At 45.1% G+C, this 24,898-nt stretch overlaps 1 protein-coding gene across 1 annotated transcript in view; it reads right to left on the minus strand.

The window, feature by feature from the left end:
• Nucleotides 1-24,898, minus strand: part of MLXIPL (MLX interacting protein like) — a 164,088-nt gene that overhangs the window by 35,360 nt on the left and 103,830 nt on the right. Inside the window, exons 8-9 of the mRNA XM_077480623.1 lie at nucleotides 7,182-7,318; nucleotides 5,936-6,422 (exon numbers count right to left, since the gene is read on the minus strand). Of these exons, the coding sequence (XP_077336749.1) occupies nucleotides 5,936-6,422; nucleotides 7,182-7,318 (624 nt within the window). The remainder of the gene's footprint in view (nucleotides 1-5,935; nucleotides 6,423-7,181; nucleotides 7,319-24,898) is intronic.

Here is a 24,898-nt window from a genome sequence, read left to right on the forward strand (position 1 = left end):
TAACAAGCTGACCTCAGGCCCCTCCCAAATGATAAAGAAGTCGTCAATATACCTGTGCCATGTGGATATATGCCACGTGTATTTAGCGAGGTCTTTGTTGGAGAGGAAGAAGTGTTCCCACTCCTCCAAGTACAAATTGGTGTAGATAGGGACACAACATGTCCCCATCACTACGCCTTGTACCTGGAGGTAGTGGGAATGGTCAAACATGAAATATTTGTGGTTCAGAATATAGTCTAATCCACAAAGAATAAAATGCTCTGGTTTCACATTCAACCCCCCCCCCCCCATTGCCTAAAGGCAATTATATTACACGGGTAAAAACGAATGAGATGTGGAAACTTTTATATTGAATGTATTGTTTATTAGAACATTATAACTATGTGATAACCTAACCTAAGCCCCGAGGAAGATTATGATTTTCATAATCAAAATGTGTTGGGGTACTGTTGGTAGGATCAATTTTGAGGAAATTTTCCATATTAGAGTGAACACCTTCCCTCACTAGGGTTATCATCATCTTTGTGTCTGATTGGGGTTATTATGTTACCAGACCTCATATTTTAAACAACTGTGGGTTCTAACTTTTATAACAATAACATTTTGATTTTTTTTTTTAAGTACTTTATTATTTGTTTGATCCATTTTTTGCTGCATTAAAGAGGAACTAAACCCTGATGGTTTTTTTTGTTCCATGCAAAGTAAAAGCATATGTGCTAGTATGTATCGCATACTAGCACATTATGTGACACTTACCTGCAAACAAGCCCACATTGTCTCCACTGGAGACCCATCTTAGCCCGTTATTCTTCCGGGGCCGCTCTGTGACTGGCCGGCGTTGTGTGCCGTCACTCCCGCGCATACGCGTGGGAGCCGCCAGTCATGGCATTCACTAGTGAAGAAACATCATAATTTGTGCAGTACAGAGTAAATATCTCCTAAACGGCGCACGTTTAGGAGATATTTACTGTATCTACAGGTAAGCATTATTATAGGCTTACCTATTGGTACAACTTGAAAATGGAGGTTTACAACCTTTTTAAAACCCCTGGGGAAACTTTACTTCTTTTGTACATGTTGACACTGTTAATGCAGTATGTAAAAAATATGTAACGGATTTCTGGTTATTGTATATGCTATGACTAAGCTATGGACATGAAATACTTCAATGCTTTACATTGTTACCTGGACATTCTCAGGTGTTGTCAAGGTAATATCATTATCACAAAGGAGAAGCCTGACGGCGGTTTTCTACTATGTTTAATCCCCATTTGAAACCTCCTATAAAATCAGGAGATAAATGTATCTCTTAATTTATAAGCGGTAAATGTATCAAGATCTGAATGACCATAACTGAATGAATTATCAATGTTTAAAGTAGAAGTCCACCCCAAATTCCTGCATCTACAGACATCCACGATCTAACACTAACCTATCTAGCCCTGTAAAGAAGAAATCAGTATACATACCTTTTTAAGCAGATCTGACCCAATTCCACTCTGAGCGGTCAGCAGCAGCTTTGCTGTGTAGTTGGGTACAGAGGAGGCAGCTGACAACGGAAGCCCCATAAGTCTATGGGTGATGTCACTACTCATACATTTCACAGCCATTATCGGCTGTGTCCTCTTCAGAGCTTCCGCCGCTGGAGCCAGGTTCGGCTTCAAAAAGGGTATTAAAAAAATGTATACTGATTTTTTTCTTTACAGGGCTGGATAAGTTAGTGTTAGATCGCGGATGTCTGTAGATGCAGGGATTTTAGTATTAGGATGGACTTCTACTTTAAGCTTTTGCTACATGAACATAACAGAACAGTTTCTGTTTGCATGCCTTTGTGTTTAAAGAGGAAGTAAACCCTCATGAGTTTACTTCCTCTATCATTCCCTGCAAAGGTAAAGCATAATGGACTACTATGCATTGCATCGCATAGTAGTCCATTATTTGTCACTTACCTGACACAGGAGCCAGCGAAGTCACCGTTGTCCCCTGTAGTCCTCCGCATCCATCTTCTCGGTGGGTCTCGCTGCTCCGCCGCTGTCATTCGGCGAAGCCACAATGACGTCACTCCCGAGCATGCGCACGGGAGCCGGAACTCACGGCATTTCGCCGTTGACCGCAGCGCGCTCAGTGCGCATGCGCCGTAGACAGCCGTGCCTGTCTTTCGGCAAATATCTCCTAAACCGTGTAGGTTTAGGAGATATTTCTTGGACCTACACGTAAGCCTTAATCTAGGCTTACCTGTAGGTCAAAGTGTTGTAAGGGTTTACAACCACTTTAACAGACATCACTTCATTCACCATGGTCTTATCTCTCACACACTTGACAAAACAATGTACTGGTCTTATTAAATCATATATCTTCAGAAAATGCCTCTTGGAATAATGAGGTTGGCTTCAATAATGCATAAAACAATGTGGCTTATTTACTAAGGCTGGGTTTACACTAGTGCGAATTGGATGCGGATTTTACGCATCCAATGCGCACAGCAGGAGATTGTGAGGACTCTCTATGGAGTCGGTTTACATATCTCCGTGTGGCTCTGGTGAGATTTGCACAGGAACCCTGTGCGTCTTTTGGTCCATTTCAGGTAAAGTGTTGCCCCATATTTTTAAACAGTTATCACTTTCACATTGATTAGGAACCATTGTATGGTTGATTTACTAATACTGGAGAGTGCAAAATATGGTGCATCTATGCATGATAGCCAATCAGCTTCTAAGTTTAGCTTGTTCAATTAAGCTTTAACAAAAAAAAAAAAGGAAGCCGATTGGTTTCTGTGTAAAGCTGCAGCAGATTTTGCACTTTCTAGTTTTAGTTAATCAACCCCTCTGTGTATTAAATATAATGTAAAAAAGTGTAAGGGCTGGCTCACACCAGATGAGGTGGGATTGCATTGGGCGGTTATTCCAATGCGCTCTCACAGCATAGACAAGGCAAATGGTGTCCGTCCATGATGCTCTGAAAAAAGTACTGCATGCACCTTTATTCAGTGCAGTACGAGGCAATCCACTGCCTTGCACCACGTGGCTAGCAATTGAACCTCATGAGATGTCTGTGAGACGTCTCAAAATTTGTTTAAAAAAACAAAAACAAAAAAAAAACAGTGCAATCCACATGCTACAGTGCTGCGGCTGGTTTGACCTAGCCCTAATTTATTAAGCAATCTCATTTTTGTCTGGCTAGGCAGCCATAAGCCATAAACTTTTGATGTAAATGGTTTGCTAGTTCTATCATCGTTTCTAAAAATGTCATATGAAAAGTACAACATATTTTCACTGGGAACATATTTTAAGTTATTATTATCTTAATGTAAGCTGAACGTAACAAACATGTTCAATTGCTTCCTCTTCCAAATTATTATTGTATTACTGAATTGTAGACTAGCCACTAGGGGGAGTAAACACTCAATATACAATCACTTTGCTTCCCTTTGTAACTACTGCTGAGATAAGCTATCAGTCACAGAGGGAGTGCATTATTTTCGATCAGTCGGCAGACTCATAGGCTTAATGCACACGGGACATTTTAGAACCTCTACTGAACAATGTAACTTGACAGATAGTAACCGACATTTAAAAATGTCAGTTTTGCCGCGTTCAGCCAGGTTTGCCTTTAGAAATGTTTTTGTTTTTTTCAAATAGTTAAAAATTAAAAACGCCTCTAAACGAAACGCGGCTAAATGCGAGTTACCACGTTTACAAGCTGTTGCAGGCATTTCAAATGACTCTGAACATCCGTCCTGAACGCATTTTTTTGCTTTCCAAAAAATGATTCTAAACTCAACTGCCTAGAAACCACTATAAACGACCCTGTGTACATGTACTGATAAGATAACAGAGGAGAGTTCAGGGGCAGCTTGAAAAAAAACAGCCAACTGCTCCTTAGCCTAGGTTTACACTGATACAATGCGGGAACCAGCTCGATTACAGAGCTGGTTCCCGCATCGCATCTCTCCTGCAGGCAGTTCACACTGCCCTCTGAACCTCTGCCGGTGTCAGTACATTGTTAATGAATCCCCCAGATCAGTTCATAGATTGCAGTGCGAACTATGAACTTGCATAGGAATCGCATTGCATAGGTGAGAACACCCATGCAATCAGATTTCAGTGCGGGGGAAAAAAGTCCCTGCACCTTTTTCCTGAATTTAATGAATCCTGGCTGAACTTGCATCTCACAGACATCATATGTGATTGGCACCGATTTCCATAGTGACTGAGTATGAATTGCATACTAAATACAGCCTTTGTTGATCTTTTTTAATGATGTGGGTTTATTGACACTTTAATGAGAAAATATAGTGGTCTCCTTATAAATAGAGAATTAAATGTATGTAGATTCTCAGAAGACTAAACCTGCCTTTATTTACATTGTTTTCATACTTGTAGACCAAATATGACAGTGACATAATGTGTAAAACATTATGAAAAAAAAAAAGAAAATAACGTACTAGCCAAATTAACCCTAGGCAAGATGCGTTTGCCTAAACTACCGTATATACTCGAGTATAAGCCGAGATTTTCAGCCTCTTTTTTGAGGCTGAAAGTGCCCCCTCGGCTTATACTCGAGTCACCGCTGTCTGACTGCTCGATCAGCGTATCGAGCAGACAGACGGCGGACATTAAAATTCAAAAGCCGCGCCTCCTTCTCCGCCTCCGCCTGTGATAGGCGGAACACTGAATTTCCCAGCAGTCAGTGTTCCGCCTATCACGGACATCCGCTCATTCTCATACTACGGACGAGTATGAGAGGATGTCCGTGATAGGCGGAACACAGGCTGCTGGGAAATTGAGTGTTCCGCCTATCACAGGCGGAGGTGGAGGCGCGGCTTTTGAATTGTAGAATGGCCGCCGAGAAGAGCGGCGATCCTGGAGCGGCGATCCATCGGCACGACACGGGACGGAGGAGGCACGGGACGGAGGAGGCTCGGGACGACGGCGGCTCGGGACGGAGGCTTGGGACACAGGTAGGCTGGACACACACACAAGGCTGCACGGACACACACACACACACACACACACACACACACACACAGGGATGGATGGATAGATGGATACACACACACACACACACACACACACACACACACACACACACACACACAGGGATGGATGGATGGATGGATACACACACACACACACACACACACACACACAGGGATGGATGGATGGATGGATGGATACACACACACACACACACAGGGATGGATGGATGGATGAATACACACACACACACACACACAGGGATGGATGGATGGATGGATACACACACAGGGATGGATGGACGGACACACACACAGGGATGGATGGATGGATGGATGGATGGACACACACACAGGGATGGATGGACGGACACACACACAGGGATGGACGGACACACAGGGATGGACAGCCATGTCTCACCCTCGGCTTATACACGAGTCAATAAGTTTTCCAGTTTTTTGGGGGTAAATTGGGGGCCTCGGCTTATATTCGGGTCGGCCTATACTCGAGTATATACGGTAAGTTTAATTCTAATGTATGCAGTTGCACCAACAGTTTTTCTTTCAAAAATTTAAACCATGACCATGTGACTAAAGGGACTTTTGAAAGAGTCTATAGTTTGTCCCAACCCTTGCCACTGCCACTTTGATGTGCATCAGGTAAATGTAGAAAAAAAAAAGTGTAAAATAAAAAGATTTATGTAGGGAAGATCATTACATGTATAAGCATAAAGCTTTCATGGTCCCTCAGGCCTGAAGAAAGAATAACATTAATTAATTAGTACTGCTGTTGCAATTTAATTATTACAAGCACCCTACAACCATACAATTGATGCGCTCAGCTACACCAGCCTTGTGGCATCGTCCAGAGTTCCACAATCCCTTTGGTCACACATGATTCAGTCTAATCACGGTTTTGGGCATTCATTCATATTATTTATTCATATTTGTTCTCCTTACCTGAAATGCAGGGTTGACTGACACTACAGAGAGATCTTGTTGCCCCTTCAACAGAAGACCTCCTATTTCTGCTGGCTGAACCTCTTGAACAAGCTTTTGGCAGAGGGAACACATGAGGAGTCTCAATGTGCGTTGGAGGCTCAGTGTATAGCGGGTAGACATCTGCATGTATAGTCAGAGGTGTGGCTTGATTTAAGATGGTGGTTTCAGTGGTTACAGTAGTATATGGAAGTTTAGGGCAGGATACTGGTGGGAACAGCAGATCCTGATCCTGCACTGGAAGATTTTGGGAGATACATTGTAAAGGTATAGATGGAGTAGGTGGGTATGAGTCTCTGTTGTATCTATCAGCAGGCTCTGGATAATGGGACAATGGTTTGGGTTCATGGTTGGACGGTGAGCATTGTACTGCAGAACTGTTATAAACAGTTGACAAAGGTGTACTCAGATAGCAAGGATCTGTTCGTGGAATGTATGAGGCGGAAGGCTGGCAAAACAAAAAGAAAAGGAAAATATATGTATAAAACATAAGGTCTTTGAGATTTAAACCTACAAATGAAACACATTACTGGTAAAACATCAAAGTGCAAAAGAGAAGCATATAGAGGAAGAGAGAGAAATATTAGGGTTACTATGAGAGGAAGTGGAAGGTTCAATATAGAAAGCTAAACTGATTTTATAAGAAAGCACACAAAGCAATAAAAGTATCTAAAGTACACATATCCAAAGCAACCAATCAGATTTGCTTTACCGAAAAATAAATTCTGATTGCTTGTTATTGGTTACTGCACTTTACACACTGCTCACAGATATACTTTTTTCATAAGCGCAGTCTGACAATAAATTACCGTGAATAAAAATGGCTTACGTAAGAATGAAGAGAAAATGAGCAACTGATTCTAAAATGACATCAAATAAAAAAGTATATATAAAACATTTGTAATGCATTGTTCAATCAGTAAAGCCTACTGGATATAACATATAATCTTGGTGGAATAGGGGGCATTTAATGGAGAGGTTATCTTTTAGGTGTACCGCCATGCAGAGTGATTAATGTCCCCATACCCAGACTGCAGCATTGGCCAGCCCATGAAGCAGGCCATCACCAGAAGCTTGAGGTTTATCTATACTTCGAGACCAGTGTTTTCAAAACCAGTCATTAGGGATGACTGTAAGTACAGCTGCACTTCAACTCAGCTGTCTATTCCTATACTCATTATGCAATGGAAATGAATTATGGGCTAACCTGTAAGGTTCGGTTACAACCAATTGTAGAATGTGGTTGGCTGTTAATTCCCTCACTGAAACCGGTATAACAGTGGGTTTCTTGGAAACAAACTGGAGGCTGCTGAGAAGGAAAAGGGCGTGTGGTGCCAAAAAAATCTGGAAAAAAAACAAAAAGATTTAATTTGAATACTGTAATTTTAAACATTTTGGAAAAATTAACATCACTACTGGGTCTAATCACTGCATGGTTTCAAGGAGGAGGAAGAGGATAGGTCAGCACACACCAATCCTGCAGAAGGTCTGCAGAGTTACATTCCGGCTGGTCTGAACAGGACATCTCCCCCTCAGCTCTCCATCAGCTGGAGCCCGCCCACCTGCCAAGCTACTGTCTCCGTTGCCAGGACCATTTTGTTGAATTTTGCCCATATATACAGAGTAGAGTTGGTCTTCTACAAAATGGAACCCAAAACCCACAACTTTGGGACAAATGTTATTTGTGAATGAGATAAACGACACTGAACGGGCGGGTGATGTGAAGAGTGGGAGTGGGAGAGACAGGAGGAGAAGAGAAGAGGATCAAAGATCAAAGCCAAGGTCTGTCTGAGCCTGTCCTGCACCCGAGCAATGAAGGTAAGGTCAGTTTGACAGCTCCAGCCAGGCCACACAGAGTATATGGGGGGGGGGTCACTTTGGGCACCAGAGTCTCCCTTCCACATCATACCCTTTACATCAAAATCTGAACGATTCCCCCCAGTGCAAGGGAGAGCTCTGCAGACCCTGATGTAAAGTGTTTTCCTTTCAGGCTTTGCAATCACAAGACATAGATAACATGGGGGGCTGAGTGTTATCATAAGGTTCCATGGTGTCACTGGTAAATGGTCGCAAGTTTTCCAAGGCTGATTGCTGGACAACTGCGGAATGGACAGATGTGCCTTTATCATAACACATGCGTAATATGGCTATTATATGTTCATAAAATCATTCCACTATAAAGCAAGCCAATTGATTTTCTTTCCTTCAACCATGGGTGGAAGGAGAGCAAAGGGCTTGATTGTCCTATCAGTACAATCAGTGCTAATGAGGGAATGTCTCCTACAGGACTATTGTGTTCTGCCGGTGGGGCGACATGGGGAGCCTTCTTGGATGGCAGAATACAATGATTACTGCTATAGCCATTGGCAGTAATCTCATGCAGAAAAGTTCAACAGGCTGGTTGTACCCAAGTTGATCGATGGATTGACTTGGGTACAATCAGCCTGCCCATATATGGTTCTAAATTTGTCCGGTCCCTGCTGAACCAGTCAAATTTTGATCCATGTATGGCCAGCTTAAGTCTAATAAGACTTTTGATGACATGAAGCTAGACTGCATATAGGCAATACCTAATATGCCTAATGCCGCGTACACACGATCAAACAATCCGGTGGAAAAGTCCGGCAAACTCAAGTCCGCCAAACAATCCCCCCGTGTGTAGCCTCCGGCATACTTTTTTGACCCGAAAGTACGGCGGACTTAGAATGCCGTGTTGCACATCAATCTGCCCGCCGTACTCGCATTTCGGCCGTGTGTGTGCCAGTCCGCCGTACTTTTGAAATGAGCGGATTTTTCCCGCCCGGAGAAAAGTCCGTTCATTTCGAGCGGGTCTCCAGGTAGGCGGGGCCCGCGAAGGAGACGTCGCTGGCCCCGCCGCCTGGTATGGACTTAAAGGGGAACCCCAACGCCGAATACCGGCCACCCACCCTATGTGAATGAGTATGGGGTACAATGTACCCCTACCCATTCACCTGTAAAATAAAAGTACAAAAAAAAACACACGAGATAAAATACTTTATTGCACAGCTCCGGGGGTCTTCTGTCTTCGGGGGTCTTCTCGCCGGACTCCTCCGCTATCTTCTTGTAGCTCTTTTGCTAGCGGAGGAGTCCGGCTTTCTTCCTCGCCGCCGGCCTCTTCTCCCGACTTCGGGGGTCTTGTCCCCCTCTTCGGTTCTTCTGCCGGGCCACCGCGCCTTCTTATAGCTCTTTTACAGGCGGTCTTCTGTCCGCCCCTTGTCCCTATATAAGTGGCCGCGCAGCGCGTCCCTGGCATTGTGGCCGGAGAGAGCGTTGAGTCAACATCTCCAGGAGAAGAAGGAGAAGAAGAAGAAGAAGAAGAACGGAAGGCGGCGGCGACAGAAGGCTGGGCCACCGCCTGTAAAAGAGCTATAAGAAGGCCCGGTGGCCCGGCAGAAGAACCGAAGAGGGGGACAAGACCCCTGAAGTCGGGAGAAGAGGCCGGCGGCGAGGAAGAAAGCCGGACTCCTCCGATAGCAAAAGAGCTACAAGAAGATAGCGGAGGAGTCCGGCGAGAAGACCCCCGAAGACGGAAGACCCCCGGAGCTGTGCAATAAAGTATTTTATCTCCTGTGTTGTGTTTTTTTTGTACTTTTATTTTACAGGTGAATGGGTAGGGGTACATTGTACCCCATACTCATTCACATAGGGTGGGGGGCCGGTATCCGGGGGCCCCCTTATTAAAGGGGGCTCCCGGATTCCGATAAGCCCCCCGCCCGCAGACCCCGACAACCAACGGCCAGGGTTGTTGGGAAGAGGCCCTTGTCCTCATCAACATGGGGACAAGGTGCTTTGGGGTGGGGGGGCCGCGCGGCCCCCCCTTCCCCAAGGCACCCCCCATGTTGAGGGCACGCGGCCTGGTACGGCTCAGGAGGGGGGGGCGCTCGCTCGCCCCCCTTTCCTGGCCGGCCGGGAAGCGTGCTCGGACAAGGGTCTGTTGTGGACTTGGGGGGGACCCCCACGCCGTTTTTTTACGGCGTTGGGGGTTCCCCTTTAAGTCCATACCAGGCGGCGGGGCCAGCGACGTCTCCTTCGCGGGCCCCGCCTACCCGGAGACGCGCTCGAAATGAGCGGACTTTCCTCCGCGTGTGTGGGCGAGTCCGTTCATTTCGAAAGTACGGCGGACTTAGTACGGCGGACTTAGTACGCCGTATTAGTCCGCTGAAAAAGTGCCGTGTGTGGGCAAGTAGCCCGTTCGGAAATTCCGACGGACAGTCTGGCGGACGTCCGCCAGACTAAGTACGTCGGACAGACGGCTACGTGTGTACGCGGCTTAAGAGCAACCAAATGTATACAGCTAAGCCTAATACCACATTATAAATAACCAGCGTTACGGAAGCACCTAACATCATTCAACTGATAGTAAATAATGCAGAAACAAACGACTCAGACTACTACTGCTTTGTACACCAGCTATGGTTTACTTTTCTCTGAAGAACAAGTGCTTTTTTTGGATTGTTGGTAAATAGTGTCTGATGCAACATTTATAGTTATTGTGAAACTGGAAACTTCCTGCTCAGCGTGCTTATGTTTACGGTCTTACTGCGGAGGAGGCAGGGGAGGAAGACTCATGGCACAGTGGAACCTGACCATATCACATGTGAGAGCACATCCGGAAATGCCAAACTTAGCTTTTAAAGGGCCATTCACACTGTCTAGACATCATGTGTCTTGTTTAAAGGTGAACTACACAAATTTAGCTTTCATGTACATTGCCACCATACAAATACTGTGAAAAAATAGAATTTAACTAATTAAAAAAGGAATATTGGTTTGCATACTAAAATCACCAAATATGATCAGTGGTCAATAATCACTTAACTCTTCTTCATACTACTAGGGGGAACAATTAGTGTGAAAAAGTAACAGCGAACAACCCTCAATTTCTGTCCTTGTGCCCCATTCCACTGACAGCACAATTCACAAGGATTTAGATGCCGTCCATAGATCATGAGAAGTTACATTTTTTTGTTTGGCATGTCATACTGAGAAAGGGGAAGACGAATATTCACAAAAGTAGCTGGAATATATATATATTAGTATTATTCCACCTCCTCCTGTGATACGTACCCTTCTACCCCCCCCCCCCCCCCCCGGATTAGTTTATTAGTTTATTATGTGATTTTATATATATATATATATATATATATATATATATATATAAAAAATCACATAATAAACTAATAAACTAATCCGGGGGGGGGGGCGGGGGGGTAGAAGGGTAAGTATCACAGGAGGAGGTGGAATAATACTAATAATAATAATACTAATCACAGGAAGGGGTGGAAGATTACTAAATCACAGGTGGGGGGGGGGGGGGGTGGAAGGATAGTAATTACAGGTGGGGGGTGGCAGGGTACTAAATTATAGAAGGAGGAAGAGTACTAATCACAGGAGGAGGTAGAAGGTTAATAAATCACAAGAGGTGGTAGAAGGGTACTAAAACATAGGCAAATGTGGAAGAGTACTAAATCATAGGAGGGAGTGGAAGAGTACTAATCACGTGATGGGTGGTAGGATCATAATCAAAAGTGGTAGCATTAGGCTACTAAATCACAGAAGGGGATAGAAGAGTATTAGTCACAGGAGGAGGTGGTAGGATAGGGTAGTAATTGCAGGATTGGGTAGAAGGGTACTAAATCACATAATGTGATAGAGTATTATTCACAGGAGGGGGTGGTAGGATAATAATCACAGAAGCTTGTAGAAGATACTAAAACAAAGGATGGGGTGGAAAAGTTCACAGGAAAAGGTAGAAGGGTATTAAATCAGAAGAGGTGGTAGAAGGGTACTAAAACATAGGAGAAGGTGGAAGGTTGGTAATCACAGGAGGGGGTAGAAGGTTATTAAATCATATGAGGAGGTGGAAGAGTACTAAATCACAGGAGGGGGTAGAAGGGTACTAAATCATATGAGGAGGTGGAAGAGTTCTAAATCACATGAGGGTATAGAAGGTTAGTAATCACAGGAGGGGGTAGAAGGGTACTAAATCACAAGAGGGGATAGAAAAGTACTATTCACAGGAGGAGGTGGTAGGACAGTAATCACAGGAATTGGTAGCAGGGTACCAAATCACAGGAGGGGGGTTGAAGAGTGCTATTCACAGTATGGGGTGAAAGGGGAATAAAAGTAATATTCACAGAATGAGATGGAAGGATACACATTACAGTGGAGTGGAAGGGTACTAAATCACAGAAGGAGCTGGAAGTGTACTATTCACAGAAAGAGATGGAAAGATATCACAGTTAGGTAGAAGGGTACTAAATCACAAGAGAAGGTGGATAGACACCAATACAGGGGGAGAAGAGTACTATATCATAGGAGAGGGTGAACGGGTGCTAATTACAGAAAAAAAAAATTGTGGGACTTTAAATGAAGCACATAGCCTGTAAGGCTCAGTGCCTCCATCCCTATTGTAATGGAGGAGAAAAGGAAGAAGTTGGGACTTTAATTCAATCTTATTTTATTAAGAGAAACAAGGCGGAGAATGCGGTCAGCATAGAAAACATCACTAACAGTAGTAAGGACAATAAAACACACATTATATATATATATATATATATATATATATATATATATATATATATACATACACATATATATGTTACAAAAATAAAGTATTGTATCGTGTTCATTATTTATATCAGAAAACAGTAGTAAGAGCAACATAATGAGGCATAACATGGAGAAATACAAGACCCTCACATATCAGATGACAATATTATATGTAAACATGTATTACTACATCCAAACTTATTCTAAAAACTTGTTATACTGTAGAGAGGAATCTTAGTTGTAAGAATCCTATTTTGTATCAGGAGTAAGTGTTTAATGGATTCTGAAGGGCACATTTAGACATAAAGGAGACGATGTAAAAATAAAGCAGGGGAAGCAGAAATATTAGAAATAGAAATCACTCCGACATGGTCATGGGGTGGTGTTGCCTAGGTCACCCTCTGGCCAGGGCATGAAGTCTAATGAGTAGTGGAACATGGACCATGATGTCCAAGTGATAGAGAATGGTTCGTCTTTATTAGATTCCTCAGCTAACAGACATTCAAGGTCCCTAATAGTACTTGCTCCCTTTAAAGGAAAGGTTAAAAATAAAAATTTGAATGGTTTTAAATGTTCAGTCAGTCTGTATTGCAAAAACACGGAGTCTGCAACCATAAGCGTGCGCAGGGGGTGTGCCAGGTGTGCCTCAGAACACCCCAATCACAAGGAGCGGTGCTGATTCCCCATCCTAGCCAGGCTACACCCCATGTTTTGCCTCCCTCCGGCGGTGCTGCTGGCTTCCCTTCTTTCTGCTGCTGCTGCGGGGGATGTTTCAGAATGGAGAACGGGAGAAGGGGCCAGTAAATATGTAATTTACCATCCCCTTCCTTTTTTTAAATGAACAGTGAACACACTCCATCACTGTGTTCATTTATAACTGGAGCATAGTAAACTGTATTTACTATGTTTAAATTTGTGAATGAACAGGAAGCCATTCATTCACTGTCCTGTGCAGCTGAGGCTGCAGAGAAAGGCATGTGTGTTTGAGCTTTGGGATGCACACCCTAATGCAAAAGGCTGCGCACCCCTATGTCTGCAACAGCTCAAGACTCCCTATGAAAATGCTGTTTTCTGGCTGATCTGCTGATACAAAGACATCAATAAAACCAGTACGCTGACTAGAGGTTCTAACTTTTGTCTGACTTTACTAGCTGCATGCTTGTTCCAGGTCAGTGATTTAGCAAGGAATGGACCACCGGCAGTCGGGCAAATACACATTTTTAGAGAAAGAAGGGCAGCAAACACGGCCTCTGTATGAGCTGTTTCTATAAAGACCACCTTCACCATTTTAAACAAAATATAAAAGAAAAAAAAAAAAACATCAAGCCTGTGTACAAAAATGAAAACTGGTTTTGCAGACTCAAAGGATAAGTACAGCCAAAGCTTGTTTGGGTGTACATCTCCTATGGATCGCAGGAATGTGGGGGCAGAGCAGAGAGCAGCGATTGACAGTCATCGCTCTCTGCTCAGAGCAGAGGGGAGAACTGAGCGATGTTTGATCGCTCAGTTCTCACCCTTAAAGACGACGGGGGACAGATGCAGCATCCCATTGATGCTGCATCCACCTAGGTAGGTATGATGTAAAAAAACAAAACAAAACAAAAAAAAAACTTCTCTTTCAATTCTGCTTTTGCAAGTTAAATGACACTCAGCATCTTACAACCCAAATTCCTGAGGGCCCAGGCCATTATGATCATACCCTAGGGTCACAGCACTAACGGTTAGAACAGCACTCATGTCATTAAGTGAGTGTAGCTCTCATGGAGTAAGTATTGAAGAAGATGGCCCGTGATGTCACTGGACCCGCTAAAATGATGAATAATTTAAGGCATGGGTCTTCAAACTATGGCCCTCCAGTTGTTTAGGAACTACAATTCCCATCATGCCTAGTCATGTCTGTGAATGTCAGAGTTTTACAATGCCTCATGGGATGTGTAGTTTTGCAACAGCTGGAGGGCCGTAGTTTGAGGATCCCTGATTTAAGGTATGCATATAGTAAATGGCTTTTTATAAAGTGAGTGCAGGTGGGCTTGAATGAATGAATGAATGAAATACTTATATAGCGCACAATGCGAACTGAATCGCCTCTAGGCGCTGTGGCTTCACTGCTTCAGGGAAGGGGACATGATGAAATATAGAATTGGGTTTTACCCTAATAAAACATTATATGCTAGCACCTTGCCTTAACAGATTGAGTATAGAAAGTACTCAATCTGTTACTTACATGAGAGAAACTCAGTGCATCTAGTCGTGGTGAAGACATCTTGCTGAAGTTCAAACCGAGCATCAGAATGGGGAAGAAAGGGGATTTAAGTGACTTTGAACGTGGCATGGTTGTTGCTGCCAGGCGGGTTGTTGGAGTATTTCAAAAGCTGATCTACTGGGATTTGCATGCACAACTATCTCTACGGTTTACAGAGAATGGTCCGAAAAAGAGAGAAAATTCAGTCAGTGGTAGTTGTGTGTACGAAAATGCCTTGTTGATGTCACAGGAGAATGGGCATATGGTTTGAGATGATAGAAAGGCAGCAGTAACTCAAATAACCACTTGTTACAAACAGGGTATGCAGAATATCATCTCGGAATGCACATCAAACCTTGAAGCAGATGGCCTACAGCAGCGGAAGACCACACCGGGTGCCACTTCTGTCAGCTAAGAAAAGGAAACTGAGGCTACAATTTGCACAAGCTCACCAAAAGTGGACAATAGCAGATTGGAAAAACCTTGCCTGGTCTGAGGAGTCTCGATTTCAGCTGTGACATTCAGCTGGTATGTTTCTATTTGTTTCCCATACTTAAGGTATGTTAGAGAAAACTTTTTTTTTTTTGTGGTTCTCTGGACAACGTATTGTCAGGCTGATTTTCTGGGGAAGTCATCTATTACAGGGAGGGGTTTTTCTGAGATCTGCAGGCCTGGTCATGTTTTCCAGTCCCAATCAGTCCTTACTTATAGATCTCCAAGTTAGACATCTAATAAATTGAACACCACACCATCTATGATCAGCTGAATGTGCTTTTTCTTTGGGTATATTGCCCAGTGTACTGATCTAAAATATTTTGGGCCTAATCAGTTCTGCTATGCTCACCTAACATCACTCAAAAGCTGTCACAATTATACATTATTCTTCGTGCCCATTACACGCCCCTGAAACTGCACCATATGGGTATTCTGCAGTCTCCCCAGTGTGCTAAATGTGCTACTGCGCTAGGGGGACCTCATTCACCTTTTATGGCGCTGCCTCAAACTTCACTGTTATTGGGCGAAGTACCATGACCTACCTGAGTATTGACCATGTCCATCCCTTTATGTCTACAGTGTACTCATCTTCTGATGGCTACATCCAGCGGGATATTGCACCATGTCACAAAACTCAAATCTTAAACTGGTTTCTTGAACATGACAATGAGTTCACTGTACTCCAGTGGCCTTCACAGTCACCAGATCTCAATCCAATAGAGTACCTTTGGGATGTGGTGGAAAATCTGCAGCAACTGCGTGATGCTATCATGTCAGTATGGACCTAAATCTCAGAGGAATGTTTCCAACACCTTGTTAAATCTATGACACAAAGAAGTAGGGCAGTCCTGAAGGCAAAAGGGGGTCCAACCCGGTGCTAGCAAGGTGTACCTAATAAAGTGGCCGGTGAGTGTATATTGTACATCAGTTTATTAACTTACTGTGGATCAGTAAACTATAAGCACAAAAAACTCAACAAACTCATAAAGATCAAAGAAAAAACACAAAATTTATAATATACTGTATATGAACAGAAACTAAAATGTATGAAACTGTTGTGCAAGTTCGGTATAACCTAAGCATCATTTGTTGTGTTATAACATGGAAAGGTCAGTGGGTAATTGCCAGGTCAGGATGTGGTCACAGTGGAGCACTTGAACTATTCACAGAGGATATAGGTTAGCCACAGAGCTAGGTGGAGCTCTTTCCAAAAGGGGGAAATAAAAATGAAAATTGCTCCTGCCCAAAGAAAACAGTTGTGAAGATTACTGAAAGAAAAATGAGGATTATGAAATAATGTTCTCTAATCTGAACATAAAGTGTCACATGAAAAGCAATGTCATGTTTTAAAATGAACTCCAGTCAAGAAGCCAAATACACAGTTGAAAAAAAGGTGCTGCAGTGTATGATATTATAGGATCTACAGTCAGGCCACATTCAGATACTTAGCTGCATTTAAAAATACATAATAATAATAACTATATTATTTAGAGTTTAATGTCTAAGGCTCAGCTTGATGACCTCGCTATAGCCGAAAGATGGCTACAGTGCAGGTTTAAATTGCCGGGAGGGTGTACATGGACATCCTCTCGTGCTCGCGGTGCCCACATGCCCCATGTGGCATGTGGGCAGCATGTTCTGTGATCACAGAGAAAACAGAAGCCGGTAATTGGCTTTTTTCCCCTCACGCTGACAGTACGAGGAGAAAAAATAAACCGATTACCGACATCTGTAAGTGGGGTATCGGTCCCACACACTGATGGCAACTGCTGCTAAGCAGTGCCCACCAGTGCCACCTACCAGTGCTCACCAGTACCACCTATCGATGCCACCCATCAGTGCCACCCATCAGTGCCCACCAAGCAAGTGTTTAAAGCAGAAATAAAGTCACATTTAAAAAATAAAATAAATTTATTAATTAAAAATTGCTGACATGTAGGGTTTTTAAGAGAGAAGACACCCTATTGGTCTCTTCTGTCAATATACAATTCCCCCTGCCATGTACACTGAACTATGCATGCAATTATGGATTGCACTTTTGTATCATATAGAGGTTCGCTTGGGCTATAGTTATATAGATGAGCCCCTGACATGTACAATTGCTATATCATTTATTAAAGTCAAATGTTTTTTGGGGATTATTAATAAGTGATATATGATGAGCGCCAACCATTTAGACCGCTTTGTCTTGTCCCTATGGGCGATATAAGGCTACAATACAATGGCGGAGAGCAAGCTTCCTGAGGACGTGAAATCATGAAACGCATTGGGGCTGCACACTCACCCGCACTGACGTCACTTCCCTTAAGCCTAGTTCCAGTCTCTGGAGCAGGGGTCTCAAACTGGCGGCCCTCCAGATGTTGCAAAACTACAAGTTCCATGAAGCATTGCAAGGCTGACAGTTAGAAGCATGACTCCCATAGGCAAATGATGGGACTTGTAGTTTTGCAACAGCTGGAGGACCGCCCGTGTGAGACCCCTGCTCTGGAGTGTTGGAGTGTTCCTTCTGCAGCCAGAGTTCAGATCGGCAAGAAAAGTGTGGCCAGAAATCTACTTCTGTCTGAATCTCATCTTTTAGAATAAAATATAGCAAATCTTTGCTTATTAAGTTCAAGTATACTTTAGTTACCCTTGCAAGTGAAAAAACAATAAGCTCCATTAGTCTTGACCGTAGGGTTATTACGGCAAATTCAGGAGAGGACTAGGCAGAACATGTAATATATGTGAAAAAAACAGAACTTTAGAGTTCTGCCCAGGGGGCGGTCCCTCTGGTAATAACCCCTCAGCCTGCTTCCTGTAGCTCAGTATGTCAATAAGCAGTATAACGTAAACCAATAGCAGGGGAGGGTGCCGTGTCAGTCAGTGAACTTCAGAGAAAAGTATATTTTACGGTGAGTACAAAAATCCTATTTTCTCTTTCGTTCACTGACTGACACAGCTCCATTAGTCTTGACCGTAGGGACGTCCCCAAGCAGTGTCATAACGAGGGGTGGGAACAGCATAAAAACTTCACCCACAACCAAAAGTGCTTCCTAACAGGGAAGTTACCATCTTAACTAGCTGCATCAGAACTTGCAACAGTGCATTAATACTCAAAATTAACTGTTTTTTAAAACAGAAGAAAGAGTGCAGAATTGCAACATTACACGGCTGCCTGCAAAACTTTGCGGCCAAAGCAGGCATCCAAAGATGCGCTTACATCCACTTTGTAGAATTTGGTAAAGGTGTGAACGGACGACCAAGTCGCCGCCTTACACACTAGAGCGACTGACGATTGATGTCAGAAAGCCCAAGAGGTTCCAATTGTCCTAGTGGAATGGGCCGTGACAAGAAAGGGGAGCACCTGCCCCTTCAAGCGTAGGCCTCGACCACAATCTGTCTGATCCACCTGGAAACGAACAGAGAGTCTGACTTCCGAAAGAGAGCAGTGGCAGACAAATATACCCTTAGAGCCCAGCCCAGACCATGTCCAGGGAATGAAGGGCCACCTCTTTAGGGTGTGTCGGCAGAAAAGAAGGTTGCAACAGCACCTTATCCTTGTGGATAACCAAATAGGGCGACTTGCAAGACAAGGCCGCCAGTTCCGAAACCCTCCTGGCCGATGTAATGGCAACTAGGAAGACCACTTTCTGAAAATGAGTCAACAAGGGGATTTCCCTGATGTTCTCAAATGGCGGTTTCTGAAGCGCCGATAACACCTGGTTCAGATCCCAAAGGGGTAAAGGTGGACGCACCGGAGGAACTATATGCCAGACCCCTTGAATAAAAGTGCTCACTAAAAAGTGAGACACCAGGGGTTGTTGGAAAAAACAGCTGATATTTGTCCCTTAATGGTGCTTAAAGCCCATTTCTGGTCTACTCCTTGCTGTAGAAACATCAGGATCCTGGAAATGGAATAGGTGTGCAGACGCCACCTTTTCTCCTCACACATGGAGATGTAGGCCTTCCAGGTACGATGGTATATCTTCCGAAAAGAAGATTTGAGCCCTCAACATAGTTGAAATCACTGAGTCCGACAGGCCCCAGTTCCTTAGCACCTGGCTCTCAACAGCCATGCCGTTAAAACCAGTGATGGTAAAGCAGGATGGAGAATCGGGCCTTGACACAGAAGGTCCTCTCATAACAGAAGTCGTCAGGGAGCGTCCGCAACCAGGCGTACTAGGTCGGCATGCCAGGGGCGCCAATCTGGGGTAATCTCTGCGGAGCAGACGTGGTAGCTGTTTTAGCGGAGGAAAGGCGTAGATCAGTCGGTACTGACCCCACGGAGCCACCAGCATGCCTGATGCGTCTGCCCAAGGATCTCGTCCCAAATCTTGGGACCTTCCGATTGAGATGGGAGGCCAGGAGATCCACGTCACAGTAGCCTGAACACCTCCGGATGCAACGCTCATTCTCCTGGGTCCAGCATCTGGCAGCTTAGGTAATCCACCTGCCAGTTTTCTACTCCCGGGGTGTAAATGGCCAACAAGGCCGGTACATGTCGCTCTGCCCACTGAAGGATGTGAGGGACCTCCCGTGCTGCAGCCTTGTTCCTCCTTGATGGTTGACATATGCCACTGCCGTGACTTTGTCTGACTGGATCCGGATTGGTTGCCCTCGTAGTCTCATTGACCATGTGGAGAGGCATAGCCTGATCGCTCGGAGCTTGAGCACATTGATTGGCAACTTGGATTCCTCCCCGACCAGAGGTCCTGGATCAACTGGCATCCGTTGTGATCACTGTCCAATGTAGAGGTAGGAACGACTTCCTGGACCAAAGTGCCAGGGACCTCAGCCACCAGAGCAGGGAGTCCCTGACTGACTGGCTCACCTGAATCTGCTGATCCAGGGATAACGGAGATTTGTCCCATTTTGTCAATATCTCCTTCTGCAAGACTCTGGTGTGAAACTGGGTGTACGGTACTGCCTCGAAGGAGGCCACCATGAGGCCTAGGACTTGCATGCAGAAGCGCAGCGACGACCACCTGCGGTTCATCAATAGTTTTACTGTGGCTATGAGAGTCTGTAGTTTGTCTGAAGGGAGAAAAACTCTCACTTCCATGGAGTCCAGCAGTAAGCCTAGGTACTCCAAGCGCTGAGTAGGTATGAGCACCGACTTTTTTAGGTTCAACAGCCACCCAAATTCCTGCAGGGTTTGCATAGTGATCGCCACATCCTCCTTTAATTCTGAGGCAGAAGTTGCTCTCAGAAGCAGATCGTCTAGGTAACCTAAGATTGCGACCCCGCGTTGTCGCAACAACGCCAAAATTGGAGCCAATACCTTGGTAAAGACTCGGGGTGCTGATGCCAAACCAAAAGCGATAGCCACAAAATGGTAGTGGGCTTCCCCAACTGCAAATCGCAGAAACCTCTGATGCCTGAGGCATATGGGTATGTGCAGGTATGCATCCTGGATGCCCAAAGATGCCAGGGAGTCCCCTTGATTGAGTGCAGCGACTACTGAGCGAACTGATTCCATTCTGAACCTCTGTACTTTTACAAAGCAATTGAGGGCTTTCAGGTCCAAGATTGGATGTACCCCTTCCTTTTTGGGGACTACAAACAGATTGGAGTAGAACCCCTGAAACCTTTCCAATTCTGGAACAGGCACTATCACCCCGCGGCTTAGCAGGTCCCTTACCGCCCCCAATAGGGCCTCCCGGCAAGCTGGGAATAAGGGTATGCTGGAAGGGAAGAATCTGTTTGGTGGCCAAGAGAGAAACTCTATCTTGTAGCCAGAGGAAATCAGTTTGCAGACCCATTGGTCGGACAGCCGAGAGGCCTACCGGGCTTCAAACTCCCGAAGGCGACCCCCCACCCGAGAGACGGGCGGGGGCAAACCTTCATGTGGTAGCACTTTTGCTCACAGGCTTGTTAGGCTTGTGGTTCCAGGGACGCTTTTTTCCCTCAGAGGTCATCCTGTCGGACTGGGAGCATTTAGCCGAAGTCCCGGGCGGACAAAAAAGCCTCTTTTGAGCGGAAAATGATGGCCCTTGCCTGTGGCGTGACTCCTTAGTCTTCCTGGCCTGTGGGAGCAAGGTACTCTTCCAACCTGTGACAATCTTAATAATCTCATTCAACGAGGCTCCAAAGAGCCGATCACCAAGGAAGGGTAGATCCGTCAAGGCTTTTTTAGATGCCTGGTCTGCAGACCAGCATTTTAACCAAAACAGACACCACAGCGCCACTGCTGACATTGAAGCTCTCTGGAAAGCAAAGGAAGCGTATCCAGGGCCGCGTCACAAACATACTTAAGGCCGTGCACTAACTGGTCTGCTAGTTCCACGCAGGCAGCAGTAGCCTGCTGCTTCTCCAATTCGCGGTGCAAAAGTTTTGCCCATTCAGTAAGTGTCTGCTGTAGCCAGTACTGGTCGTATTGCTGACCCCACAACTGTAAACAAGGAACGGGCCACTGCCTTGGCCTTCCCATCCTTAAATGCAGGAGTCCCCTCTACCGGGATCATGGTTACTTTGTTTAACCTGGATACTGGGGGGTCGACCGGAGGGGCCGACCATTTTTTAAGAAGGTTCTCCTCAAAGGGGTAGCAAACCGCCATTCTTTTAGGGACAGAGAAGGTCTGTTGCGGGCGTCCCCATTCCTTGTATATTAACTTATCGAAATAAGTCAGATACAGAAACACCTTAGGTGTACGAGCTGGCTTACGGGACCCAAAAAGGACCGCTACTTCAGCAGAGGAACCTGCTGTATCCCGAATTTTCAGGTTATCACACACAGCTGTGATAAGTGCTCCAACTAGCGCTTTGTCTTGCTTGGACCTGGACGGGGAATCATCCTCACTGTCCGATCGGTCCTGGTCAGCATCATCTGAAGCAACAGAGCAGGGGCCACCAGTCTCTGTGGGGCACGAGTCTGTGTCAGAGCTCTCCCTGGAGGACGGGGGGGCAGGGGCCGCTTTTTACCACCTTTGCGGCCGCACACCGCCACAACCCTGGCAACTAACGTTTCAAGGACCACAACAAAGCGTCCAAATGCACTGCACTGTTTGCAGATGAGCCGGTTGCAATTGCATGGAGTTCTGGGGAAGAAACACCAGTTTCTGAAGCCATGCTGACCCACCCTGTCTGCCACCCTTGGGGACTTAGGACAAGTGCACAATTCCACCCTCCTAGCTGCTGCAGACTGAGGGGTCCCCACCGCACGACTCACCACCCCGACCAAGTGCTGTGCCGTTCAGTTACAGGTGTCTGCATCTAGTATTAGCTCCCAGGTGTCCTGAGCAAAAAAAGCACCATTCTGAGCAGCAGGGACCAGCACTGAGGATAAAAACCGTGCTGGGCTACAACAAAATAGCCGTCCTGTATAAAGGACATAATCACAAGGAAAATGGCTGCCGAGCTACAGAAAAATGGTCCCTGACCATGATTTCCACTGAAGCACACCAAAAATGGCCAACAAACACCTGCACACAGTAAAAGGACAGAGAAAATGGCGGCAGAACAGCGCTATGGTGATCAGCCCATGCAGACCTCCAGACACCCAGCAGGGAGACCACAGACACTCAGGGACACAGACACCCAGCGCAGCTCCCAATCTAAGGTGAGAGCCCCCCAGGGGACCCCTGGCTACAGGTACACACACCACTCAACAGCCCATCATGCAGTATCCCCCACAGGAGGGGGGGAGGGAAAATAAGGACAGGGAGAGAAGAGAGGGAGGAGAGGGACCCCCTAATCGACCTCCCAGGGAATTCCCAGCTGCTCAATCCTGCCGAGGCAGGGAGAGCTATACTTACCATCCAGACGAGCTGGGGACATCCCATCACAGACCCACTCTCTGAGCAGTATGTGGTGGCTACTGGCCACAGCACACTGTGACAATGACATCGGTAGTCTGGTCATATGAGTTCCCCCGGAGTGTTACGCTCACCAGCCGCCCGTGGCCGACCCAGCACATAGCTAGGGTCTGCACACGCTCGATGGCCAGGCTGGGGAGACTACTAGAATATCCAGCCTGTCACCCAGCCGGCTCTTGATAGCAGATCACAGGATCTTAAAATCTTGCACAAAAGGCAAACATTCAGAAAAAAAAATTCCAGGACCGATGGTCCCGCAGGGAGTCTAGGTCCATCTCCATCACTAGGCAGAAAAAAAACTGAGCTGCAGGAAGCAGGCTGAGGGGTTATTACCAGAGGGACCACCCTCTGGGCAGAACTGTAAAGTTCTGTTTTTTTCACATGTATTACATGTTCTGCCTAGTCCTCTTCTGAAGGCGGCGTAATAACCCTACAGTCAAGACTAATGGAGCTGTGTCAGTCAGTAAATGAAAGAGAAATTAGCTTTTACCCTTTTACTTCCTCTCACAGTACCTCTAGAATTTCTTAGCCCTTCTCGTAATCGCTTCTCTTTTTTACTTTGGCCTTTTCCAGTATTTTTGAATTTTTCCAGTAATACTTGAAATTTGTCAGTTCATTGGCCTTTAGGCTGGATTCACACTACAGCACGCTCCAACTCACAGCAGGAGTTTGGTGCATCTCCATTCACCATTTCAGGTCCAATTTCAGCCCAAATTTTGGGCTCAATTTGGACCTGAAACGGACCAAAAGATGCACAGAACTCCTGTGCAATTTGCACCTGAGCCGATGCGGAGATGTGTGAACTGGCTCCATAAAGAGCCTGTCACAATCTCCTGCTATGCGAATAGGATGTGGGGAAACCCGCTTCCAATTCGCAAGAGTGTGAACCCAGCCTTACCCTGTCTGACTTCCTAAATCTACTTGGTGCTTTTCATCAAAATACCCAATTGATATCAACAGATAATTGTGTAATTTTAAAACCAATGGTCCAATTTGTCTAATAACTAATATAAAAAAAAGTTATGCACTGAAAAGAAAACATTGCCCTGGTCATGTAATGGTTAAGGGCATTGAATGCATATGTTTCTCTATTTGTTCCCCAAACTTAAGGCATGTTAGAGAAAAACTTTTTTGTATTGTGGTTCTCTGGAAAACATATTACCAGGCTGATTTTCTGGGGAAGTCATGTGTTACAGGGAGGGGTTTTTCTGAGATCTGCAGGCTTGGTCATGTTTTTCCAGTTCTAACGTAAAGATCTCCAAGTTAGACATCTAATAAATTGAACACCATATCATCTATGATCAGCTGAACGTGCTTTTTCTTGGGGTATATTGCCCAGTGTACTGATCTCAAATGTTTTGGGCCTAATCAGTTCTGCTATGCTCACCTAGCATCACTCAAAGGCTGTCACAATTATACATTATTCTTCGTGCCCATTGCATGCCCCTGAAACAGCACCATATGGGTATTCTGCAGTCTCCCCAGTGTGCTAAATGTGATACTGTGCTAGGGGGACCTCATTCACCTTTTATGGCGTTGCCTCAAACTTCACTGTTATTGGGTGGAAGTAGTTAATACTAGTAATACAGTTTTTCCAATCACCATCTCTGTAGAACCTACTCGCTGTATTTTAGGTATACTTTATGACCTCCCACTGAGCAAGTTCCAGAAAGCATCCATTAATAGAGTGTTGATCCAAGCCGCAAACTCCTCCACCAACAGTGGAAATTCGATAGGGCTCCCATCCACAAAGAATAAGTAATCCACATGGGTGACACCCTTAGACTAGAAAAGGTTTCCTTTCAGCATAGGGGATGCCCA

The sequence above is a fragment of the Lithobates pipiens genome, unplaced genomic scaffold (genome assembly GCF_037356315.1).
Source record: "Lithobates pipiens isolate NorthernLeopardFrog02 unplaced genomic scaffold, aLitPip1_a1.2 Scaffold_16, whole genome shotgun sequence".
Classification (NCBI taxonomy): domain Eukaryota; kingdom Metazoa; phylum Chordata; class Amphibia; order Anura; family Ranidae; genus Lithobates; species Lithobates pipiens.